At 45.2% G+C, this 22,569-nt stretch overlaps 2 protein-coding genes and 1 long non-coding RNA gene across 3 annotated transcripts in view; 1 reads left to right on the forward strand and 2 right to left on the reverse strand.

The window, feature by feature from the left end:
• Nucleotides 1-2,363, reverse strand: part of RELB (RELB proto-oncogene, NF-kB subunit) — a 29,904-nt gene extending 27,541 nt beyond the window's left edge. The window contains exon 1 of the mRNA XM_075608754.1: nucleotides 981-2,363. Coding sequence (XP_075464869.1) covers nucleotides 981-1,188 — 208 coding nt within the window. The 5' untranslated portion in view covers nucleotides 1,189-2,363. The remainder of the gene's footprint in view (nucleotides 1-980) is intronic.
• Nucleotides 2,364-4,147: 1,784 nt separating this feature from the next.
• CLPTM1 (CLPTM1 regulator of GABA type A receptor forward trafficking) lies at nucleotides 4,148-18,763 on the reverse strand. The gene is made up of 14 exons (XM_075608756.1): nucleotides 18,645-18,763; nucleotides 16,624-16,751; nucleotides 16,371-16,494; nucleotides 16,001-16,159; nucleotides 14,438-14,555; nucleotides 14,000-14,085; nucleotides 13,730-13,850; nucleotides 13,259-13,503; nucleotides 12,630-12,723; nucleotides 12,048-12,238; nucleotides 11,519-11,614; nucleotides 10,769-10,904; nucleotides 5,466-5,633; nucleotides 4,148-4,832 (listed from the first exon to the last, which is right to left on the reverse strand). Exons 1-14 carry the CDS (start codon nucleotides 18,669-18,671, stop codon nucleotides 4,636-4,638), a joined length of 1,890 nt encoding a protein of 629 aa, XP_075464871.1. The 5' UTR covers nucleotides 18,672-18,763; the 3' UTR covers nucleotides 4,148-4,635.
• Nucleotides 18,568-22,181, forward strand: LOC142499424 (uncharacterized). The gene is made up of 2 exons (XR_012802669.1): nucleotides 18,568-19,040; nucleotides 20,732-22,181. It is a non-coding gene; the product is annotated as an uncharacterized LOC142499424 (long non-coding RNA).
• The last annotated feature ends 388 nt before the right edge of the window (nucleotides 22,182-22,569 follow it).

Here is a 22,569-nt window from a genome sequence, read left to right on the forward strand (position 1 = left end):
CCTGATTGGGGTGTTACCGATTACGCTATGCTTAAGGTAAGGTGGGGGTGGGGGGTAGTATCTTAGCCTTAAAGGTAAGAGTCAATGGGGCCTATGCAGAGAGCAGCGAATTTTCGAAATTCGCCATTTTTTGGAGATAATCGCGCAGAAAACAGCAGAAAATGGAGATTTCCGAAAAACGCGCCAATTTTTCTTTTCTATTTGTAAAACTCGCCTCGCGGCTGGCGAGAACCGCAATCTCGCCAGTTTAAAAAATATCCGTATGCAGAGAGGCGCGAACGGCATCTAGCGGCTGTTCGCGCCAATAAAATGGCGCGATTGTCTCCGTTTTGCCTCGCCAAAAAAAACTGCCGCTCGCGGCCATTGCAAAGGGAAAAAAAAAGGCGCGAATTTGTTTTAACACATTTCTGAAGCGCGCATCTCGCCAATTTACACACGCATCCATGTTAAACATAGCAGAATTCGCACTTTTCTGCATATGGAGATTAAAACTCTCCAAAAAAGCTACTTTTTAATAAATTCGCCAATTTTAAAATTCGCTGCTCTCTGCATAGGCCCCCATATCTTAAAATGAACCCTTTGCTGCACCGGGAGCCAGTGCAGATGTAATACTGGCGAGATGTGGTCTTGCCTGCTATAAGACAGGCTGTGGCGTTTTCCACCAGCTGCATGGCTTTGATATTATGTTTTTGGAGACCCAACAGCAGATAATTTGTATTATACATAGTATATATGATAATTTTATTTTATATAGCACTTTTCTCAAAGCACGTCACAATTACAGTATAGTGCACAGTATGCAGCACATAGAATGTTTTACAGACTGTCCCTGCCCAGGTGAGGTTACAAAGTGACTTGCCCAAAGTCACAAGAACCGGGAATTGAACCAGGACTCCCCTACTTATCAGCCTTTACTCACTGAGCCACTCATTCAGCCCTATATAGACATAAACATACAGTATATAGATATATACACATACCTGTCCTGCCCGGCTCCCTCATTCTGCTCCCTGTATATATACCCTGAGTATACACAGTATACAGCCACTGTATATACTGTACACTCAGTTTCTCTCTCCAGCCTGGAATTCCCCGGCTCCCCATAGCTGGGCGCTCATTGGCTAGCAGATCATGTGACATCAGAGTTGGTGGGTGGGGCTGGGAAATCCCCTCTGTGCCCAGACACATGACTTCTCCTCACAGACCCATGTGGGGCGAAGAGGGAGAAACACAGAGAAACACAAAAACACACACACACACACACACACAGTGTGTCATTTGACACTGTCATTATTGCTTTGCACTATACAATTTGTAGCCACCAGGAGGAGGGCTTTTGACAGATTGCCAATATCCCCCTTTGACAGTTCTTTTCCTGCCCCAGCCCCTCTGCTGGCACTTTGTGTGGGACGGTGTCACTGCCTCTGTCCTTGATTGGCCAGCCCATTTAAGGCTCCGCTCTGTCTGGAGGCCTGCAATGGAACACCATGCATAATAATAATAATCATTTGAATATTATAATATAATATTATTACTAATACTTTTTTCTAATATCGTGCAGACAACGTAGATGTAATTGTGCAGGCACAAGGAGTCACTCTCCTGTAAATCTTACAATCTAAACTTGGTGTCTGATTAGTCCAAAATTACAAGGAAAGCAGACACTGGGATTTAAACTACTGTAGCTTTAACCACTACAAAGGCAGACCCCCGGGAACTCATAGATTTGGATGCTGCTCACTGGACTTCCCGGCCCTGAACTCTGACCCAAGGACGACTTCTTCAAAGAACCCCCAGGACCAACACACCTTTATAGTGTGACGGCTTTGCTTTTTTTTAGGGTTCTCAGACCTGTACACTGCAGAGGTGACCAGTCATTGCACCAATACACTGACACAGAGCGACGGATTTGAAATTCCGCCGCCCCACGGCACTTAGCTGTGGCGGACGCCTCCTTGGTGCCGCCCTCCTCCTGAATCGCAACGACGTCATGTCATTTGACACTGCGTTGCCATGGTGACGAGACGCCATGTGACGTCACGTTGGTGGCGTCCTGCTGTGATTTTAAAGGAGGGCTGCAGCTAGGAGGCGGCAGTCACAGCCAATTGCCTTCCCATTAGCCCAATTGACCAGAGAGCGGGGCAAATGTATATGGGGCAGACATTTTTGCCGCCCCAAAATTTTGTCGCCCCAGGCCTGACGGGCCTAATTGGAAATCTGCCACTGCACAGAGTATAACAGAGGGTGGGTCGAGCCTGCTCTACCGAGTATGACAGGTCAAAGATCCAGACAGGTGCACTAGGGCAATGAATCATATACAGAAGAGAGAACACCGACGGAGTAAAGGCACTACCTGCCGGATAAGTCCCTATAGCATGCACTCGATGTCTGTGTGAGGGGAACGTACCTCCATATCGTTTAGAGACAACCGAAGAGAGTAGTGATACTGGTCTGTGATGTATTGTATAGTTGTAAAGTTAAAACACTATTTATTATACGGCATTAAAATAATAGGACCAGATTGGATGAGAGAACAATAAAATCGTATTAAATAATAGCAGTAAATGCAAGATGATCAAGGCAGTGGGTGGGAAAGGGACAGAAAGAGGGAGAGAAGACCCTCAAAACTTATCTGTGCTGGCCCTGCGGGGATGCATTTCAAGAAGGCTGCGTGTTGTTCAGTGTTTGCTGCATGGCTGTGCCCCCCCAGTGACGCAGTGGTATGTTTTTAAGGGATAAGGTAAGCGGGTATTTGCATTTCATTCAACAGGTAGCTATCTATGGTTACTTTGCCATATCCCCGCAGGGTCAGCCTAGATTGGTGTGTAGGGACTAGTACCTTTCTTTCCCTTCCATGTGTGTAGTTAAATTGCTACAAGGGTCAGCTACAAGCAGGGTCTCTATACAGACACCCACCTGCTACATTATATGCTGATATACTCTATCTTGTATTTATGTGATTTAATAATCACAGGGCTTGCTGTGGTTTAAGAAAAATGTTTTTCTCTGTTTAGTTGGCACTAATTCCTTCTTGGAATGCATCCCCGCAGGGCCAGCACAGATACGTTTTGAGGGTCTTCTCTCCCTCTTTCTGTCCTTTCCCCACCCACTGCCTTGATCATCTACTTGCATTTACTGCTGTTATTTAATACAATTTTATTGTTCTCTCTCATCCAATCTGGTCCTATTATTTTAATGCGGTATAATATAGTGTTTTAACTTTACAACTATACAATACATCACAGACCAGTATCACTACTCTCTTCGGTTGTCTCTAAACCATATGTAGGTACGTTCCCCTCACACAGACAGAGTGCATGCTATAGGGACTTATGCGACAGGCAGTGCCTTTACTCCGCCTGTTTTCTCTCTTTCTTCTGTATATAGTGCACAGAGTATAACTGGACTGTACTATACTGTACAGGGACACTAGGGTACAACCGGACTGCACTATATCAGCTCTGATAATAAGGATATGAAGATACACAATTAGTGGAGCGAAATCTACATGAAATCAAACATTACAAAACTACAAGATGACCAAATAGATGTAAAAGTCCAGAATACTACTAGATTCAGATTACATTAAAGGAGCATTAGCAAAGCAGAATACATTACCGCAACATGCAAGCAACAATAAAACAATGCGGCACAGTTTATGTACACGAGGGGGAAGGGAAGTGTGTGACACAAAATAGGGGAGAGGGTGCAACACAAGGGGTGGGGGGGAGAACCTCTCTCGTGGTCCTGTGGGAGGGACAGAGCCTGGCCTCTCAAGCTGGGTGGAGGAAACAGTGCCTGACCCCAGGCGGGCTGCATGGAAGGGGGGGGGAGAGAGAAACGACGACGACCGTATCTAGACTGGCAGGCGACACGGCCTGACACCTTACAAGGGGGAGAGACAGCCTTGCCCTGCTCATGGAGGGGGGAGACAGCATGGCCCCTCTTGTGGGGGGAGACAGTCTTGCTCTTCTCATGGAGGGAGACAGCTTGGCCCCTCAGGGGGAAGGAACACAGCCTGGTGCCTCCTATAGGAGAAAGGGGGAGGGGGCAGGAAAACAAACACTGGCACCTGGCCAGGGGGGGGGGGGGGGGGGAAGAGAAGAGCCTGAAGCCCAGATGGTTGCACGCACTCAGTAGCAGGAAATTAAAGAGCGGCCATATTTATTAAATCCAGTTTGCACATCTTGATCCCGCAGAGTAGCCATGATAAAAGGTGGTGGAGACACAGCACGACAGAATTATGAGAGAGAAAATCGTGGGTAGGGAAAGAGGGAGAGAGCGCAAGGGGAGTAGGTGGTTGAGAGCAAAGGGGGGGTGGAGAGAAGAGAGCACAAGGGGGTGAGGGGGAAGAAAGTGAGGGAGAGCAAGGGGGGGTGAGAGAGCAAGGGTGGGGTGGGGGGGGTGAGAGAGCAAGGGTGGGGGGTGAGAGAGCAAGGGTGGAGGGGTGAGAGAGCAAGGGTGGGGGGGAGACATTAAAACTTCACCGGTCCCATATACATATTATTAGACAGGGGTGGGGGGTAGGGTGCCGTCTCAGTAAGGAGGGGGAGGGATTATATATATAAAACAGCAGCTGATTAACCCCCTGAGGGGGTAGAACTGTCCATGGGGGGTTGGGGGAATAAGGGTGTATCAGTCCTTCTTCTTCTCTTCTTCTGGTTTGGGGGTGGGAGGCTCTTCAGGGACAGGGGGAAGGGGGGGAAGGGGGTCAAGCCCATCCTGGGGGGAGACGGGTGCCGGGGCTTCTCCGCTGGTCCCAAACTCATTCATCCGTGTCAGGTCCACCCTATAAATCCAGCGCTGGTACAGGTATATAAAGAACACGACGTCTGTAGGGGAGATTTAGAGAATTCAATAAGTCCCCCACAACCTACTCCTCCTACATACCGTAAATCGTATAGTATTCTTATTATATTTGTAAAATCCTATAGGGTGTACATCCTAGATACCCTATAAAAATTATACATACGCTATAAGGATCCTACACACGCAATGACAATCCTACAAGGTTCCTAGAGACCCTATAAGAATCCTATAAGGTTCCTTGTACCAATTAGACTGTAAGCTCCTCGGAACAGGGACTCCTCTTCCTTAATGTCTGAATCACTTATTCCCATGATCTGTTATTTATATTATCTGTTATTTATTGGATTAGCACATGTATTACTGCTGTGAAGCGCTATGTACATTAATGGCGCTATATAAATAAAGACATACAATACAATACATACCCTACTAAAATTCTGTTAAAAAAAAGTTACATAATATAAGAATCTTGCACATCTTATTCGAATCCTATAATAATCTTATATAATTGCACAGGAATCTTACAAATCCTATAAAAACGTGAGACCATACAAGGATCCTACATATATCCTAGAAAATTCCCTTTCGTTGAGGGGACCCTAAAGCCACGAGCACAGGTCCAGGGAGATATGGGGAATTATATAGGGTCTGCTCACCGTCCCGCAGACAGCCGATCCTATACATCATGGGCATCTTGATGACGAAGGCGAAGAGATCATCTATGAAGGTATTTAGGGCTTTGTAGGTCAACATCCGCCAGGGAAGATGAGCTACTGACTTCATCTTGTAATTAATGAACAGCTGCGGTGTCATCGTGATAAACCCTATTAAAAAAACAACAATCAACCATTAATAATCTGCTTTGGGGGGGCTCATTATTATCAACCCTACAGATACATTAATAACAAATAGTTGTGGGGGTCAGAAACAAATTCTACAAAATATTATAAGATATTAGCTCTGGGGTGGTTTATAGACCATCTAAAACAGGGGCGTGCAAACTTTTTTGGCAGCACCCCGCCCCCCACCTTACCTCCTCCGATTGCCACCCCCTCCTTACCTCGCACGGCGGGTTCATGTGACCCACGGCATCATGTTACCAGAGCAACCGTGACGTCACATGACGCTGCGTTGCCATGGTCACGCTTCCTGAAGCCGGCTTAATCCCGGTTAGTAGAGGTTGCAGAGGCCTTGTGCGGTCCCCCGGCATTTAATTTAAATGCCTTGGGGAAGAGCGCGGGACCTCTGCAACCACCCGCGCCCCCCCCCCAAAAAAACCTTGTGCTTGCGCAACGCTGATTTAAAACATTGTTACCAATTACTAAACCTCTATAAAGGTAATGGCGATGAATCGTATCAAACTATAAAAACATTAATAAATCTTTTGTTGGGTCGTTATAAACCACAACACATATACATATTTATTTTTTACTATTAACAATTGTGTGATAAAAAAAAATCTGACATAAGTGTTACTATTAATTACGGTGATATATCCTGCAAGAGAAGAAATATATTAATTTGTGAGGATAAAAATATTACTTTTAAAATTGTGGTCAATCCTACAAATGTTTTACTATAAATATGAATATTAATTTGATAAATCTGACAAGAAAAATATAGACAAGTTACTATCAAATTGATCGTGAGATACAGTACAGGATAAAAGGCCCTAAACCAGTGATTTTCAACAGGGGTTCCTAGGAACCCTTGGGTTCCCCAGGCATCGCTAAAGGGTTCCCTGTAGTTTTCCGGTCATTCAGTGATTATATCAAATATATAAGAATTGACCAGGCATCTAATCTCAGACGCACTATTAGAGAGTTGGGGTTCCCCAGAATGTCACAAAATAATTATAGGGTTCCCTAACCAAAAAAAAAGGTTAAAAACCACTGCCCTAAACCATCATAAGGAAGAGGCCCCATATAAAATAAAAATGTAAAAAAAATATTGTAAAAAGAATGATTAATAAAAGATTTTTATTTGAATAATTAAAGTACATGGGCAGACTTTTTCATGACAAAAAATATTTTCATTATAAAATTACTAAAAAAAAACAATTCAAAGATTTAAAAGGTCTTTTCTTGATTTTTGGAAAGCCAATTTATTGATAATGTCAAATAAGATGCGATATCACTTCCTAGGCACAAAATGCAAGATACACCTAGTGCACTTTTCTTGTCGCATGGTCATTTTGAGCTAATTTTTTAGCTTCAAAAAAAGTCCTCTTTCCTGCGCAATTGGTTATCATCAAACTTAAAAACAGACGCAATATTGCGTCAGTGTAGGGGAAGGCTAAGTCAATCTCATCCTGAATGATGACATACAGATCTTGATGACAAAAACGTTCTTTATCTGGATAATTTTCCTTCACATAGAGATGAAACAGATTTATTTCTCCAATAAGGTTCATGTGGATTTAGAGGGCCCCTCAAATAGATTAGAATTGTAAAAAAATCTTAGTATTTGGAGGCCCTAAGCTGTACCTTATTTAGCTTATACGGAAATCCACCACTGTTCGCACCCAACAATTTAAGCCACATCCGTGGTGCACATACTTTACCCGCTACGTCCAGGAGTGATCACGCACCGCGGAACGTTACTGAAGGAAATCCCGCACTAAAGCCAATTTCTTCCACTATAAATCCATCCTCACGTCCAAGAACGCTGCCCTTTCCCTTGCCAAGGAAACCTACTTTTCTTCACTCATAGAAACTGCCATCTAACCCTCACGCCAATTCACCACCTTTATCTCCCATATCCATCCAACTACACCTGCACCACCTTCTACCCTCACAGGCAGAGATATTGCAGTGTTCACCTACTTCACAGACTAGATTAAGTCAAATCAGACATGGCATTTCTTCATCTCAAGCTCCACACCCCCTAACCTCCTCCCATACACACAAATCCACCCTCAGCTCATTTTCCCATGATCGAGATGAGGTCTCCGTGCTTCTCTCCTCATCTTGCCCTACAATCTGCCACCATGATCCTATTCCCACATTTCTCCTCCACTCAAAAGCCACAGCCTACCTAACTCATCTCTTTACTCTTTCGCCTCTGGCACATTACCATCTTTGTTTAAACTTCCACTCATCACACCCAGTATCAAAAAAAAACTACACTATTGACCCACCTCCCTCTCTAACTATCGACCTCTCTCTCTCTCTCTTCTCCCCTTTACCTCCAAGGATATAACAAGAGACAGGGGTTGCCCAATGCTACATCCCATTGACAAAACATATATGGTAAAAAGTATTGTTGACATAAATATATATTCATGGTGTGGTGGGTGTGGGAGTTTGAGCTAGCTGGTAATGTGTGCTAATCAATCTCTGACTGGTAGCAGTTGTTTGGAGGCTGGTGGTACCTCCCCCCAGAGCTCACTCCTCCTCCTCCACCTTTTTACTTGGGAGGTCTTTTCATTTGCTGCAGGAACAAGACCTATAATGGTTCTTCCCCTCTTACAGAGGTAAAAGGAAGGGTTCACAGTGTTGTGTAGGACCTGCATTAATTTAGTTATACCTTGGCGTTGGTATGCAGGCTTATGACGCTTTGGCCAAAGGGTTAACTAAATATTATTGAAGCATTTTACTTGATACTTTTTACCATATATGTTTTGTCAATGGTATGTAGCATTGGGCATCCCCTGTCTCTTGTTATATACAATTGCCACGCTCAGTAGCTCTCTTGTTGACATAAATATATATTCATGATGTGGCTAGCTGAGAATGTGTGTTAATCTACCTCCAAGGATAGACTTGTATACAACATCTCAAGTCACTTTCTCTCCTCCAACTCCCTGCCTGACTCTGCAATCTGGTTTCCGTCCTCTATACTCCACTGAAAACGTACTAACAAATGTGGCTAATGACCTACTAAGAGTCAATGACTGAGCCACCTGTGCTGAAACAGGGATATCCTGAAAACCTGACCTGTTGGTGGCCCTTGAGAACAGGAGTTGGTCATCCTTGCTCTAGAATCAAATTTAAAACACTAGCTCCGGCTTACCATCTCTCAACGACACTGCCCTCCCCCAAATACATCTCAGCCCTCATCCCCAAATATATTCCTAACCGCCACCCATGTTCGGCCCATGACATCCAACTCTCCTCCTGCCTTACCTCCTCTCGCTTCCACCTGCAAGACTTCTCCCATATTGCCCCCGCTCTCTTGAATTCCCTACCACATACTGTACCATCAGACATTTACAAACTCACTGAAAACTCACTTTTTTTCAAGGAAGCTAATCTGGGATATCTCTACCATTAAACTCCCCCCTCCAACACCACTGGGTACAGCTGTGTTACTGGACCAATCTCCAGGCTATCCCCTAACATCCATATCCTCAATCTTCAGGGCATCAGCTGTGCGGCTGGACCATAGTTCATCGGAAGGCATACTCCGTCCCACAATGAGCAGCCACTTTACCTTTTCGTTTCAACATTGTTGCTCACGCCTTCTAGATCAGGGGTGCGCAAACTTTGTGCGCTGCGCCCAGCCCTGCCTGCCAACCCCTGTGCTCGCCCCCCCCCCTTACATAAGATACGGCATCAAATGACGCACAGGGCCATGTGACCCGCGACTTCATTTGCCGCACATTGCCACAGCGACGCGTCACATGACCCCGCGCCGTCATTTGACGCAGCGTTGCCAAAGACAAGGTAGGAGACGCTGCAGAGGCCTCACGTGATCCCTCTGCACTTAATTTATATGCTGTGGGGAAGAGTGCGGGGCCTCTGCTGCAGCCGCCACGCCCCCCCAGAAAAATCTTGCGCCCCCCACCTCTAGATTGTAAGCTCTCACGAGCAGAGACCTCATTACCTTTTGTATATGTTTGTCCTTCTTTGGTATGTAACCGTTTATGCAATTTACATCTCTGTTCGCCAGTTGTACCTCGCTGTGGAATATGTTGGTGCTTTACAAATAAAATAATACATTTCCTCCCGCCCCTCCAGTGTCCGTATTCCACCCTCCAGTGTGCCATGTCCATACCACCCCCCCCTCTCCTGTATCAGTATCCCCCTACTCCGGTGTGTCCTGTGTCAGTATCCATCCACCCTCTACTCTGTGTGCCCCCAAGATAAAGATAAGCAATGCTGTGCGACAGGGAGACGCCACTAAACCTGTTCACAGTAACACTTGGAAACAAAACATCAACAGTAAATAGTTGAGTCACCTACACTTTGCAGACAACATTGTTTTGCCACAAGTAAAAACCTCCAGCAACAAATCAGAGGACTCGCCGAAGCAAGCGAGAAGCTGGGCCTCCATATGAATCTCATCAAAACCAAGATAAATGGAATATAACTAGGTGTCTACCATGGTCAGCTAGTATCAATGGATGGGAACCTTTTGAATGAAATCAATAGGAGAATGAAGATGGGATGGAGCGCATTTGGAAGAAACAACACCATATATCAAGGGAACCTTCCAGTGTGCATCAAGAGGAGTGTGTGATGTATTCTGCCCTTGCTCACATATGGATGTGAGACTTAAGAGACTAAATGCAGAGATAATTCAGAGTCTTCAGAAAACTCAAAGAAGTATGGAAAGATGTAGGCTGTGGATTACCCGAAGAGACAGGGAAAAGAATGAATGGGATCGGAAGAAAACCAAAGTCTGAAATCTTCACACGTATGAAGAAAATGGAAGTGGGCCAGACGATCGTTGGACAAAGATGGTACTCGACCGGATTCCATGGGGTATCAAACAAAAGTATGATGGGAAGATAAAATCAGAACATTTGTGGGAGAAACATGGAGAAGCTTGCAACTTGAGTACCTGAAAGAGAATTGAATCAACAAGGGCTCAAGATGATAGATTTATATCTAGTTCATCTTCAGCCCTTGTCGAACCACTGCTGGATGAAGGACTAACCAATGATCTTCAAGGTACTGCGATTGCAAGCCTCTTCTCCAGCAAATTCCTACAAAATATCTCATTCCACACTTACCGAATGTGAGGAGGAATCCGTATAACATACTCAGTACCCAGGAATACCAGCTCTTGTGTTCCATATACAGTAGGCTGTATACAGCATAGCATCCCAACAATGGAAACAGGATCCATGACAGGTACCGGAACGCCATCTGCAGACAGGAAGGAGACAGTGCTGAACCTTAGAACACCTTTCCCGCTCTCTCACCCTTATACATTTATCCAGCAATTTCAAAGGAACCCAGCCCTAAACAAATCATAAATACCCATAAAAACTAGTATATCCTAGAAGCATCCGATATATTGTATAGAAACGATATACCTTCCACAAGAAAAAAAAAACAATTATCCATGCACAAAAATATAAAAGCAGGCACACCAGGGCTTATGGCCAATACAAAAAAAAGTTTATTAATAGGTCAACATTTCAGTACTCACAGGAAGCGTTTTCAAGACAATCACAAAACAGACCGTAAATACCCTTACCCCAAGACGCTGAATAAAAAGTGCGGGCTCTCACGTTGAACAGCTGCTGCTGTGCCACTTGCTAGAAAGCCAGTTCTAACAATCACGAGTGCGCTTGTGTCTGTACACGCATACATGTGTGCACGTACTGTATGTGAATGTGAGCGTACGTGTGTACACACACACACACACGAGATGCTTCTATAAGGATTCTACATGCCGGATAAGGGTGGTACAAACCCTGCACAACCTAAACCAATCCAAAAAACAAAACTAGGACACATAAGGACCCGATACTCACATCATCATACACTTTGGTGGATGACGCAACATACGTAGACTTGTCCTTCACCGTCAGACGTGGGAAGATCCCAGCCACTTTGTTCTCTCTGTCCAGCTGTGTGAGAGGGACAGGGATCAGTCTGAGGTTCGAGAATTGACCTGGAGGCCTAACCCTGACGTCCGTCAACTAGGTGACCTTGTAAAGGTCATTGGAAGGGTTATAGGGTTGGCTTGGAGGTGACAAGGTCATCACTAGGGTTGGGATGGGGGCAACACTAATTCCTAAAGGTGACGCACTGTGTGCCACAGGCCCTGTGCAACCTTCCATGGGTGATTAGGATGGTTATAGGGCTTGGACAGAGATGACACATGGAAAAGCACTTATTCCCTGTATTGTATGGTCTCTTTTGTAAAGTGCCAAGTACACTGTAGGTAATATATAAAGATATACATAAACTCAAAAGGACGCTCCTGGAGATATGCTCATAGAAAGGACACACACTGAGGTGACACATTGTGTCCAAGATGTGACAGAGGTGGCTCCTCACCTTGACGTCCATGACCTTGGTGATCTTCCAGAAGTCAATGAGCAGACCGATGCCAACGCTGACCTGCACCACAAAGTTGGTCTCATTGTCTAGGATGTAGAGCAGGACAACGAGGGACTGGAAGACCCCAAAGATAACGGAACGCACAGAGAGACCTTCCAAAGACTGGCGACTGTTCCAAAACTGGATGTCTGGGACAGAGGGAAGAGACAGAGGAGTAGAATGGGATAGATTAAGGATTACTACTTCAGAAATTACTGTATGTAATTTCTGTCATTGTCAATGTCACACTTATCGCTCCTATCCATGCATCACCTTGCATGTTCTCTGCAGCCACTTTTCTGTCCATGACCGCTGCTGTCAGAGTTCCACTGTGCACCTCCATGCGTATCTCCTCCCCCCCCCCCAGTCCTGTCCCAATACCCCTTTCTCCGGTCTGTGTCAGCATGCATGACCCCTTCAGTCCTTGTGACACCGCCAGGGTGTGCCCTAATTTCCCGTTGGATTACCTCCTCCCGTTCCATTCTGCTCCCTTGACACCCCCCACCCGTCCCCCTGTGTACCCTCTCATTGCCCCATTACCGTTTTTGAAGGCCAGGAATTCAAAGACGCTGTGTACGATGGATACGGTGATGGTCACAGCCAGGAGATAGGGGTTGGTCTCCAGTAGGGCCACCTACAGGAAGTGACATAAGGGCCGGTGACAAAGGGAGAACAACTTACAAGTATGTTACCACTTTTAGTGCTGCCTCCTCCCAGCAGACACTACTAGGCCCTTGGAGAACCTACTACAAATTGCTTCCACAGGTTCCTCGGCCTCCAGATTTCATCCCCGGGAATAAAGTTATATACTACCAACCACTTATCAGCCCCATCCCATCCCATATTTTTAAGTCCACGCCTTCTAAAGAATTCTCCCCCTCGAAGCATCACCCCCAAGAATGAAATCCCTACAATCCCACCTCAGCTTTCTCAATGCTTCCTCCCGGCTCCATCCACAAGGAACCTGCCGATATAATCCATGTCTAAGTTACTCTAGGCTTTGCCCTTTTCAGACTCATCCTTCTCCAGGTCCCTTCCTCTAAACTCCAGCCCCAAGGATCCTACCCCAGCTTCCCCTTTCACCTCCTAGACGCAATCCCTGAAGATCCTACCCTCACAATCTGACCCTGGCCTCCTCCCCTTACCAAATATCTCCCTCCAGCCCTCACCTTCACAGAGTCCTGTTCCTCATCCGACTGCTCATACATCTCGTCCCCAAGGAAGTTCCAGGGGCTGCGAGAGTTCTGTGCTGCATACAACTGCCACCGCCACAGGGAAAGGGGGCAGAACGACAGCCGCAGAGGTAAAGAGGTCATGCTCTCATTCAGCGGGGCGTAATCCTTCTGCAGGTTCCAGTAGTCGTTGAAGTACACGATGGGATAATAATCACCGCTCACCGCGTCAAATTTCACGTCTGCGGAGTAGCTCTTATGGGATTTATAAGATAATAGGGTCGGGGGAGGGGGGAGAGGGTGGCAAACTCTTATGGGATAAAATGGGGAATGGCGTGCTGAATTATAAGATAATAGTGTCAGGTAGCCTGAGCTCTTATGGGATAAGAGGGGCAATGGCTTGCCGATTTATAAGATAACGGGGTCAGGGGAGGCCGAGCTCTTACGGGATAAGTAGGGTAAACTTACATTGGTCAAGAGGTGGTGGAACACTGCCTTGCACCCACGGGGTGTGATCATCAACGATATTTATGGTTAAATTCGGATGCCAGTGAGAGATTATCTCAATAGGACCAAAGTCTTCCGCTCTCTGAAAGGAAAGGGTTGCAGTGATAGAGGCAAAGGGGACCTTGGAGTCTGTCCCTCTTCCCACAGGGTGACAGACATAGGAGACTTGGGAGGGAGTCTATCCCTGCCCCCCACCCCAACAGCGTAACACAATGATACTCGTCCCCTCACCTTGATCATCTCTGGATCTGCCTCCGTTTCTCCAGTCAGGAGATTCTTGGTCTTCAGGAAACGACGCCGTTTGTATTTGTTCAGCACTGAGAGGGTGAAAGAGAAAAACTGGTTAGATGGAGGGGGAGGGGTGGGCAAGGGTGAGTCAAGCGAGGGCAAGGGAAGGGGGAGAGGGGTTGAGCGAGTGCAAGCAAAGGGCCTCGCGAGGGCAAGCATAGGGCCGAGCGAGGGCAAGCATAGGCAAGCAAAGGGCAGAGCGGCGGCAAGCAAAAGGTGGGAAGGGGGGGGGGGAGGGGTCGAACAAAAGGGTTGAGAGTAAGGCCGGGAAGAGCGAGGGAAAAGGGGGGGAGAGAAATGAGCTAGAGGAAGGGGGGCAAGTCGTGTCGGGTAGAGAGACAGTAGTAGTGATGCCGAGACCAGAAGAAACCGCCTCCTTACTGCGAGACGTGTGCACTGTGGCCAGTCTCCTGTGTAGAACCTTCTGATCAGGGTCAGGGTGGAAGCCGCTCTTGGTGAGATACACATGAATGTAGAGAGAGCCATTCCTCTGGACCCCCTACAAGAGGCAAGCAGAGTGTCATGGGCAGAAGGGAGAATGGGGGACAGGAAGAGCATCACGAGCCAGGAATTGCAAGTAGAGTGTGAAGGTTTTCACTCACACTGCCACCTACAAGGGTGGCGGGAATGGGAGGCATGCAGAGACCCTTCCAAACACCCCGATACACACACGAACAACAACGCAATATAACTCAGGAAAGAGGAAGTAACAAGGGATGTGGAAACAAGGGAAAGAGCGATAGTATGAGAAAAGAAACTGCAAATGGAAGTAGAGAATTATTTTACTAAGGGAAGAGGAAGTGCAGAGGGAAGTAAACACAGTGATATCAATACAGGAAGAGTAAGTTAGGAAGTGTAAACACAAAATTATATAAATATAGATATAAATATAGAAAAATCAGAAGTGAAAAGGGTTGAAAACAGAAAGGTATTACTATGAGTAACAAGGAAGAACAAATGTAAGCCGATAACTAGGGAAAGGATGTTGGGAAATATAAACAAAGAGCAGAGATATTAGTAAGAGGAGGTCAGAAGGAAGATCAACACAAAGAAAAACAGATTTTTCTAACAGTACGTAACGGTGGATGTAAACACTAAGAGAAGCAAAGATTAAAAGGATAGAGACATTAAAAATGGTAGTAAACACAGATGGATATTCCTAAAAGAGTCAGTACCGAAGCATGTAAACAAAGAACATTGTGATATTACTAAGAGGAAGTAATGAGGAAGGAAAATCTAAGCAGAAAAATAGGTATCGGAAAGAGGAAGTTAGTAATATCTGTTCTTTGTTAATAATTCCTAAGAGGAAGCAAAGAGGAAATATGAACTCAAAGAATAGCAGATTACTAAGGAAGTACCAGGAAATAGCAACCACAAAGAACAACAAGAGATTAGAAGAGGAAGTGCAGAGGAAAGTCGACACAAAGTGGGTTATTAAACTGCGATAAACACAAAGAACAACGAAAGAATATAATTAAGGAAAGAGGACGTTTGGTAATGTAAAGACAGAGCGCTATAGTATTGAAGAGGAATAACGAGTTCAATGAACAAAAATAAGAAAATAGAATGATATCACTATGGGGAAGAGGAGGAACAGAGACTAGTAAAGACAGAACCAGGAGGATATTACGAGGAAGAAAACGCACAAAAATAAAGAATTAATCCTGTGCAAGAGGACATACACAGGAAAGAAAACAAGAGAATAAATTAGGAGAAATAGCAAGGAAGGTAAACACAGAACAATAGAATGATAATGATAAGAGGAAGAAGTACAGAGAAAAGTAAAGAACAAGAGAAATAACGAGGAAGTAAACAAAAAGTAACCAGAAACATCAGAACATTAGCAATAGGTCAATTAGTATGCACAAAGAATAACATCTCTTCAGTGACTGGGAAGACCAGGATGGTTCCCCCAGAAAGGAGGGAGAGTGGGTAAGTACTCACCTCTGGGACGCTGATCTCCGAATACTGCTCATAGCAGCCGTCCCCGTTCTCTCCGCTGCTCCAGTCTCCGTACACCAGGTCTTGCTGCTCCCAGAAGAGCGCAGAGGACGAGTTAAACTCTGTGAAGTGCTCATTCTCCGAGAGAAAGACGTGGAGGTTCTAAGGAGGAGCAGAGGATTTTGGGTAATGCAAAGAACCAGGACACGCCCACTCCCAGCAGTGCAGAGCTTCCCCCATCCCTAGAGGTGTTAAGACCTCCCCCTCCCGCCATCCCTAAAAAGGTGCCCGGCTCCGTTTTCCTCTCCCCACTCTAGCCCTATAGAAACCAAGCATCGTCCCCATATCCCATAGTCCCAGACGTATACTATACCATAAGGGTGTCTTTGGGGAAGAGGTTCCGACTGGGGGGACGGGGGTCTCCAGTGGGTGTGGCTTGGTCCTGTGGGGCGGAGCCTCTACGAAACCAACTGCTGATCGCCCATATTATAAAGATCCTGTAGGGTAAAGAAGAGTGTTAGGGAGGCTGAGCTCTAATAAACTAAGAGGGGAAATCACTTACAGACTTTTAAGATAATGGGGTCAAAAGGCCAAGCTCTTATGGGATAAGGGGAGACCTCATTCACCTGAATAAGACCCCTTTAATAACCTGCCAGGCGTTGGGGGGTGGCGCTGGGGGCGGAGGTTGCTGCTGTTCATTCTGTTGATCATGGACAACAGCGGCTTCTGTCCCCGCTGAGCCATTGATACTGGGCTGCAAAAAAGATGGCCAAAAGGTGAGAACTGGAATATGCTTCACCTCTCCCCTGTGGGAGAGACACCAGCATACCATAGGCTAACAGTGTGAAACAGGCAGAAAGGACCTGGGAGTCTATCCCTCCCTCTCCAATAGAGGACAGTGACAAAGAAAGCCACTACATATAAAGAACCTCCTGCCAAAACCCTCTATAGTCCTTGTGATCCTATAGGGTCAGACTTTGCCCCCCAATTCTTGACCCCATGAGAGTCCTGTCCTCCCCTCCCCCTGTGATGGACTTTATCCCAGACGTTATATGGCTGAGCGCTCCTAATCCCTCACTTATTATCTTGCTGCAGTGTCACCCTGCTGGGGGGAGAGGGAGAGAGACTCCTAGGTCACTTGTGTGTCACCATCACCCTGCGGAGGGGAGCACAGACTCCCAGGTCCCCCCCCTTTTTTCAGATAAATATTTATATACACTGATACATACATACACTCGCCCCTTATATGCCTGCAATATATAAGCATATATGGGAACATGGGAGAAAAAACAAAGCATGGCACAGATCAGCATATGAGAGATCGAGGTATCAATATATATATCATATACAGATCCCTGGTGCGCTTCTTTGTATTTTCCCTTCGACACCTCCTGCTCTCTGTAGGAGTCTGGGAGTGTTTCTTCAGACAAGCAGCAAGGGGAAAAGTTTTGCAAATACGCCAGTTAGGAAAGCACATTTTGGAATATATGTAAATACATAACTTTACTTTATATAGCGCTTTTCTCCAATGGGACTTTAAGCGCGTCACAATTACAGTAGAGTGTGTGGTGCGCAGCACATAGGAATTCTAACAAACACGATCTCACAATAACCAAATACAATCTTTTTTGGTGTCTGAGGCACAAAGAGATAAAGAGACTTGGTCCAAGGTCACAATGAGCTGACAACGGAATTGAACCAGGTTCCCCTGACACAAATTCAGTGTCATTGTTTACAGTCAGTGTCATTGTTTACAGTCAAGTGTCTTTACTCACCGAGACGCTCCTTCTCCCTGCATATACAGTACACCCTCACCAGTATCTATATTCATACCTGTGCCAGTATATGAATCTCATGTATGAATAAATCCATATTCAGTGTGTATACACACACACAAATTAGAAGTAGACAAAGTAAGAAGGTAGCCCTTCACATAAATCTCAGCAAGACCAAAGTGATGTTCAACAAATGTGTAAACTCTACCAAGATCTACATAAATGGAAAAGAACTAGAAGTCGAAAACTATGTCTACCTTGGCTAACAAATATCAACGGATTAGAACAATTCGAATGAAATCAATAGGATAATGAAGATGGATTGGAGCGCATTTGAAGAGACAATATTTCCAGGGAACCTTCCACTGTGCCGCAAGAGGAAAGTGTTCAACCAGCGTATTCTGCCCATGCTCACGTATGGATGTGAAACTTGGACCCTAAATGCGAAGATAACGCAATCTTCAGACAATACAAAGAAGCATGGAGAGATGTATGCTGGGTATTACCCAAAGCGACAGGAAGAAATGGCCAACGTTGGACACAGATGGTACTCGACTGGTTTCCAAAAGAGATTAAAAGACCAAGATGACCAAAAGTAAAATGAGAGGAAAATATGTTTGGGCTACGAGAAGATACTACAAGCACAGTGCCTGGAGGATTATTGGGGGGGCCTCATCCAGTAGTGTGTCAATAAGGGTTTCGGATGATATTACATATATAAATATATGTGTGTATATATAGTATCAGTATATAGCCCCACTCACTGTATATAGCGTGTATGTATACCTTAGTAGATGTATATAGCTCCCTTAGCATCCTGTACATATGTGTATAAATATGACTATTTCTATATCGCCGGTATATACTCTCACCTGGGTCTCTTCCCCCGGCGACGCCATCTTTCTGTCTGCTATGTCACTGCGCTCAGCGGATCTCGCGAGAGGCACCGGGAATCCTGTTCCCTCTGCCGAGGTCTGGACCAATTGGGAACCGCTGCGTCACAGGAGGGAGGGGAGTGTTCTGAGGCAGGTAACTTTGATTGGCGCTTCATTGTTGGAGGCAGTCGACGCCATTTTGGTGAAGGGCGTTAGTGTAAATATTGGCATGCCGCCATCTTTGTGAAGGGCACATCCATCAATATCAATAAACCGCCATTCCGTTTTTTTTTGGAAAGGCCAGGGCCATAAATATCGACTCTGTAAAGGAATTAACGATACAGACGACAACGTTTCTCAAGAGGCAAGAAAGAGGACGCAATCTTTGATAGGGTACATCTGTTTTTATTTTAATTGTGTATAACTTTATTGACAAGATTGGTAAACACTGCCAATAAAATCCTAATTGTAGGGTTACCTTACCCCATCTCCCCTCTCTCCCCGCTGTCCTCTGTCACTGATCCCTTTCGTCAATCTCTCTGTCCCCTCTATATGTTTGTCACTGTCGCCTCTCTCCTTTCTGTCTCACTCTGCCCTCATCTTTCTTTCTTCCCATGTCTGGCTTCTCTGACACGGTCCACTTTCCTCCTCCTGTCTGTCACTGTCCCATCTTATCCCTTTGATTGTTCCCTCAACACCCCCCCCCCCCTGTTTTTTGCCCTGCCCCCTCACCCCCTTCTCGATGTGTCCTCGCTCCCCTTTCTCTGTCGCATCCACTTCCCTACACAACATTGTATCATTTCAGTCCTTCCTTAAACAAAATTGTGTTGCAATTTCAAAACCTACAATAGTACAGAACTCTATTCCCTGTAATATACACGCATACATGTACACACTCCATAATCATGTCACAGTCCTGTGTAGTACTTCTACTCCGCATGCAATCATATTGACGCTTCACCCAGTTGTGTTGACACAGTATAGACACACAACATTGTTTATATAAGTGTACACATGCCACCGACATGCTTTGTAAGGCTGCGTTTATAGTGTCGGCGACGCTGAGGTCGCTGGAAAAATCAAATTGAAATGACTTCCAGCGACCATGCCGTTGCTCTTGCTATAAGAGCATGCGATGGCGTCAATGCATTTGTTTTGACGCGGTGTCGCTGTCGCCAGCACTTTAAGCGCGGCCTAACACGCAATGGTGTTTACACCTATACACAAGGCAATGTCACAGAGGGAAGTTGTCCCCTCACACACCTACAGGGTGACAGCGGAGGGCCTGTGTCTGTCCCTCCCACAGAGAGACCTGGGAGTCTGTCACTGCTCCCTGCAGGGTGACCGTGACACACATGGATTCTGTGAGCCTGTCTCTACCCCAGAAGGATGACAAAGCGTTGGAGGAAATAGTTCATTTATTTTCTCTGATTTATTTTCAAAGTGTGAACTCTCCTCTGTCACTGTGTCAACCTGTGGGGGTAGGGACATTCTCCCAAGTCCCCTCTATCTGTCACCCTGTGGAGGCTTGGGTAAATGTACAAAATATTTAATCTGTGGGACAAGGTTATTATATATTTAAGAATGTATTAAATTGCAATTCTGTTTATCTTTTATATTAATAAGAATTTTGTTTATGCATTTTTATTTAGTAGTACACTGACACGTTTGTTCACAAATCAGGATCTTCCAGAAACTATAGATTATGTAAATATTCTCTACACATCGGGATAATAAAGATATTTCATTTATTGTTGAAAAAATAAGTCACTTTATTCACCTGTGAGTTGATTAATGGGAGATGTAATTTAAAAGGTGTAATTTAATGATGTCAGACAATTAATTAACTTTTGAAGTTGAAAATTTGTACTGGATTGTGGAAATTTTATATATATATTTAAACAGTGATCTTGCACATACTACTTTTACCTGGAAATGTTGTGCTATTGTCATTTCTATACAAATAAATGGTCTGAGAACCTTTTGGATATCGTGTGACTAGCTGTCCTTTAAACTTGTTTTAATATAGGAGGGATATAAATATATTATATATACTTTTTTTTTTTTCTTATTTATATACATAGTAAATCGTGTATGTATACCTCAAAGTATAGAGAGATGTATGCTGGGTATTGGCCGAAAGATAAATATTGAATGGGATTGAAACCAAACAAGTCGGTGACATCACAAGGCTGAAGAAATAAAAATGGCAGTGAGCTGGACATACCGCAAGAAGAAATGACCATCGTTGGATACAGATGGCGCTAAACTGGATTCCGAGTTGTTCTCAACAGTCCAAGACGGCGACCAAAAGTAAGATGGGAGCAATTAAATCGGAATGTGTTGGAGCAACGTGGAGAAGAGTAGCTGCAACCGCAGTGCCTGGAAGATCTTTAGGCTAAGGCCCCGTTGCACGCGTCCGCACGGCTGTCTTGCTTGCCGGCGGCGCGTGCAACTCACTGCACCGCGATCTGCAGGAAACTTTTTTTTCGGAGCGGGGGGGCGTGACCAAACGGGTTGGGTGGGCGGGGCCATGACGTGTGTCCATGTGCTGGAGTGGAATATAACATTGACATATCTCCAGTTTAATCTGGTGCTGTAAAGTCCCGTCCCCCAGGCCCTGCATGTAAATGAGTGTAAGGACAGTGTAAATACATGTGTCCCTCTCCCCGCAGCCTCCCCTCCTCCTCTCCTCATTGCCAGGGGTCCCCCCCCTGTGCATCTGCTTACTGCAGACTGAGGAGAGAGTCTGTGGGAGGGAGCAGGGGGGCTCCCTTGGTGCTGCAGCCGCTTTCCCTCTCCTCCCCGCTCCCCGAAGCCTCCCCTCCTCATTGGCTCACAGCCACACCACGTGACGTGTCGCCGCTTGGGATTACAATTCTCTTGCATCCCCTGGCGGCTGACGCGTCACAGCGTGTAGCGAGCCAGCAGCGAGGGGGGACTGAGACCAGCTCGGGAGGGCACCATCACATGGTGAGTAGCGCTCACGCGGCCGCCCGCGCCGCCGGGCGCAGCGGGTCCCAGCCCTTAGGGAGGCCTTCATCCAGCAGTGGGTCAACAAGGGCTGCATATTGGTGTGTAGAAATAGATACAGATATACATATACCCCCTCTAAATACATGTCTATCTTTTCACCAAAAGACCAGCGAAGGAGAAACGACTCTACAGGTACATGACAATTGTGTAATCCATATCCACAGGTATCCTGTAGTGCTGTCTCCTTACCTGGTATTTTGGTGAAGTTTTTATTTATATACATACAATACTTTACCAACATACCAGGGAAGGAGACAGCACTACAGGATACCTGTGGATATGGATTACACATTTTTTTTTTTTTTTCCCCTGCACTACATGTAGAGCTGTTTTTCCTTCCCTGGTCTTTTGGTAAAAATATAATATTTTTCTCCCTCTAAATACATTTCTGACTAGTGAGTAGAAATAATCTGCAGCCATTGTTGACCCACTCACTGCTGAACAAAAAGTGAAAAAACACCATATATACAAAGTGTGTGTGTGTGTGTGTGTGTGTGTGTGTGTGTGTGTGTGTGTGTAAAAAATTGTATGAATGATGTTCTTTCACTTCCTCTCTTTTTTTTTGTGTCAATTTGATAAAGTACATAATATAAATAGATACGTAAAACTGTGTTTCTACAAACAAATAAAACAACAATAATAATATAGAAATAAACCTGCATTTATTGCTTTCTAATACAAACATATAAAACCTTAATAACAAACGGATATTTTGCCATCGTGCTCTTTGAGTGTGTGTGTGTGTGTGTGTGTGTAAAAAATTGTATGAATGATGTTCTTTCACTTCCTCTCTTTTTTTTTGTGTCAATTTGATAAAGTACATAATATAAATAGATACGTAAAACTGTGTTTCTACAAACAAATAAAACAACAATAATAATATAGA

Source organism: Ascaphus truei, chromosome 7, assembly GCF_040206685.1.
Source record: "Ascaphus truei isolate aAscTru1 chromosome 7, aAscTru1.hap1, whole genome shotgun sequence".
Classification (NCBI taxonomy): Eukaryota; Metazoa; Chordata; class Amphibia; order Anura; family Ascaphidae; genus Ascaphus; species Ascaphus truei.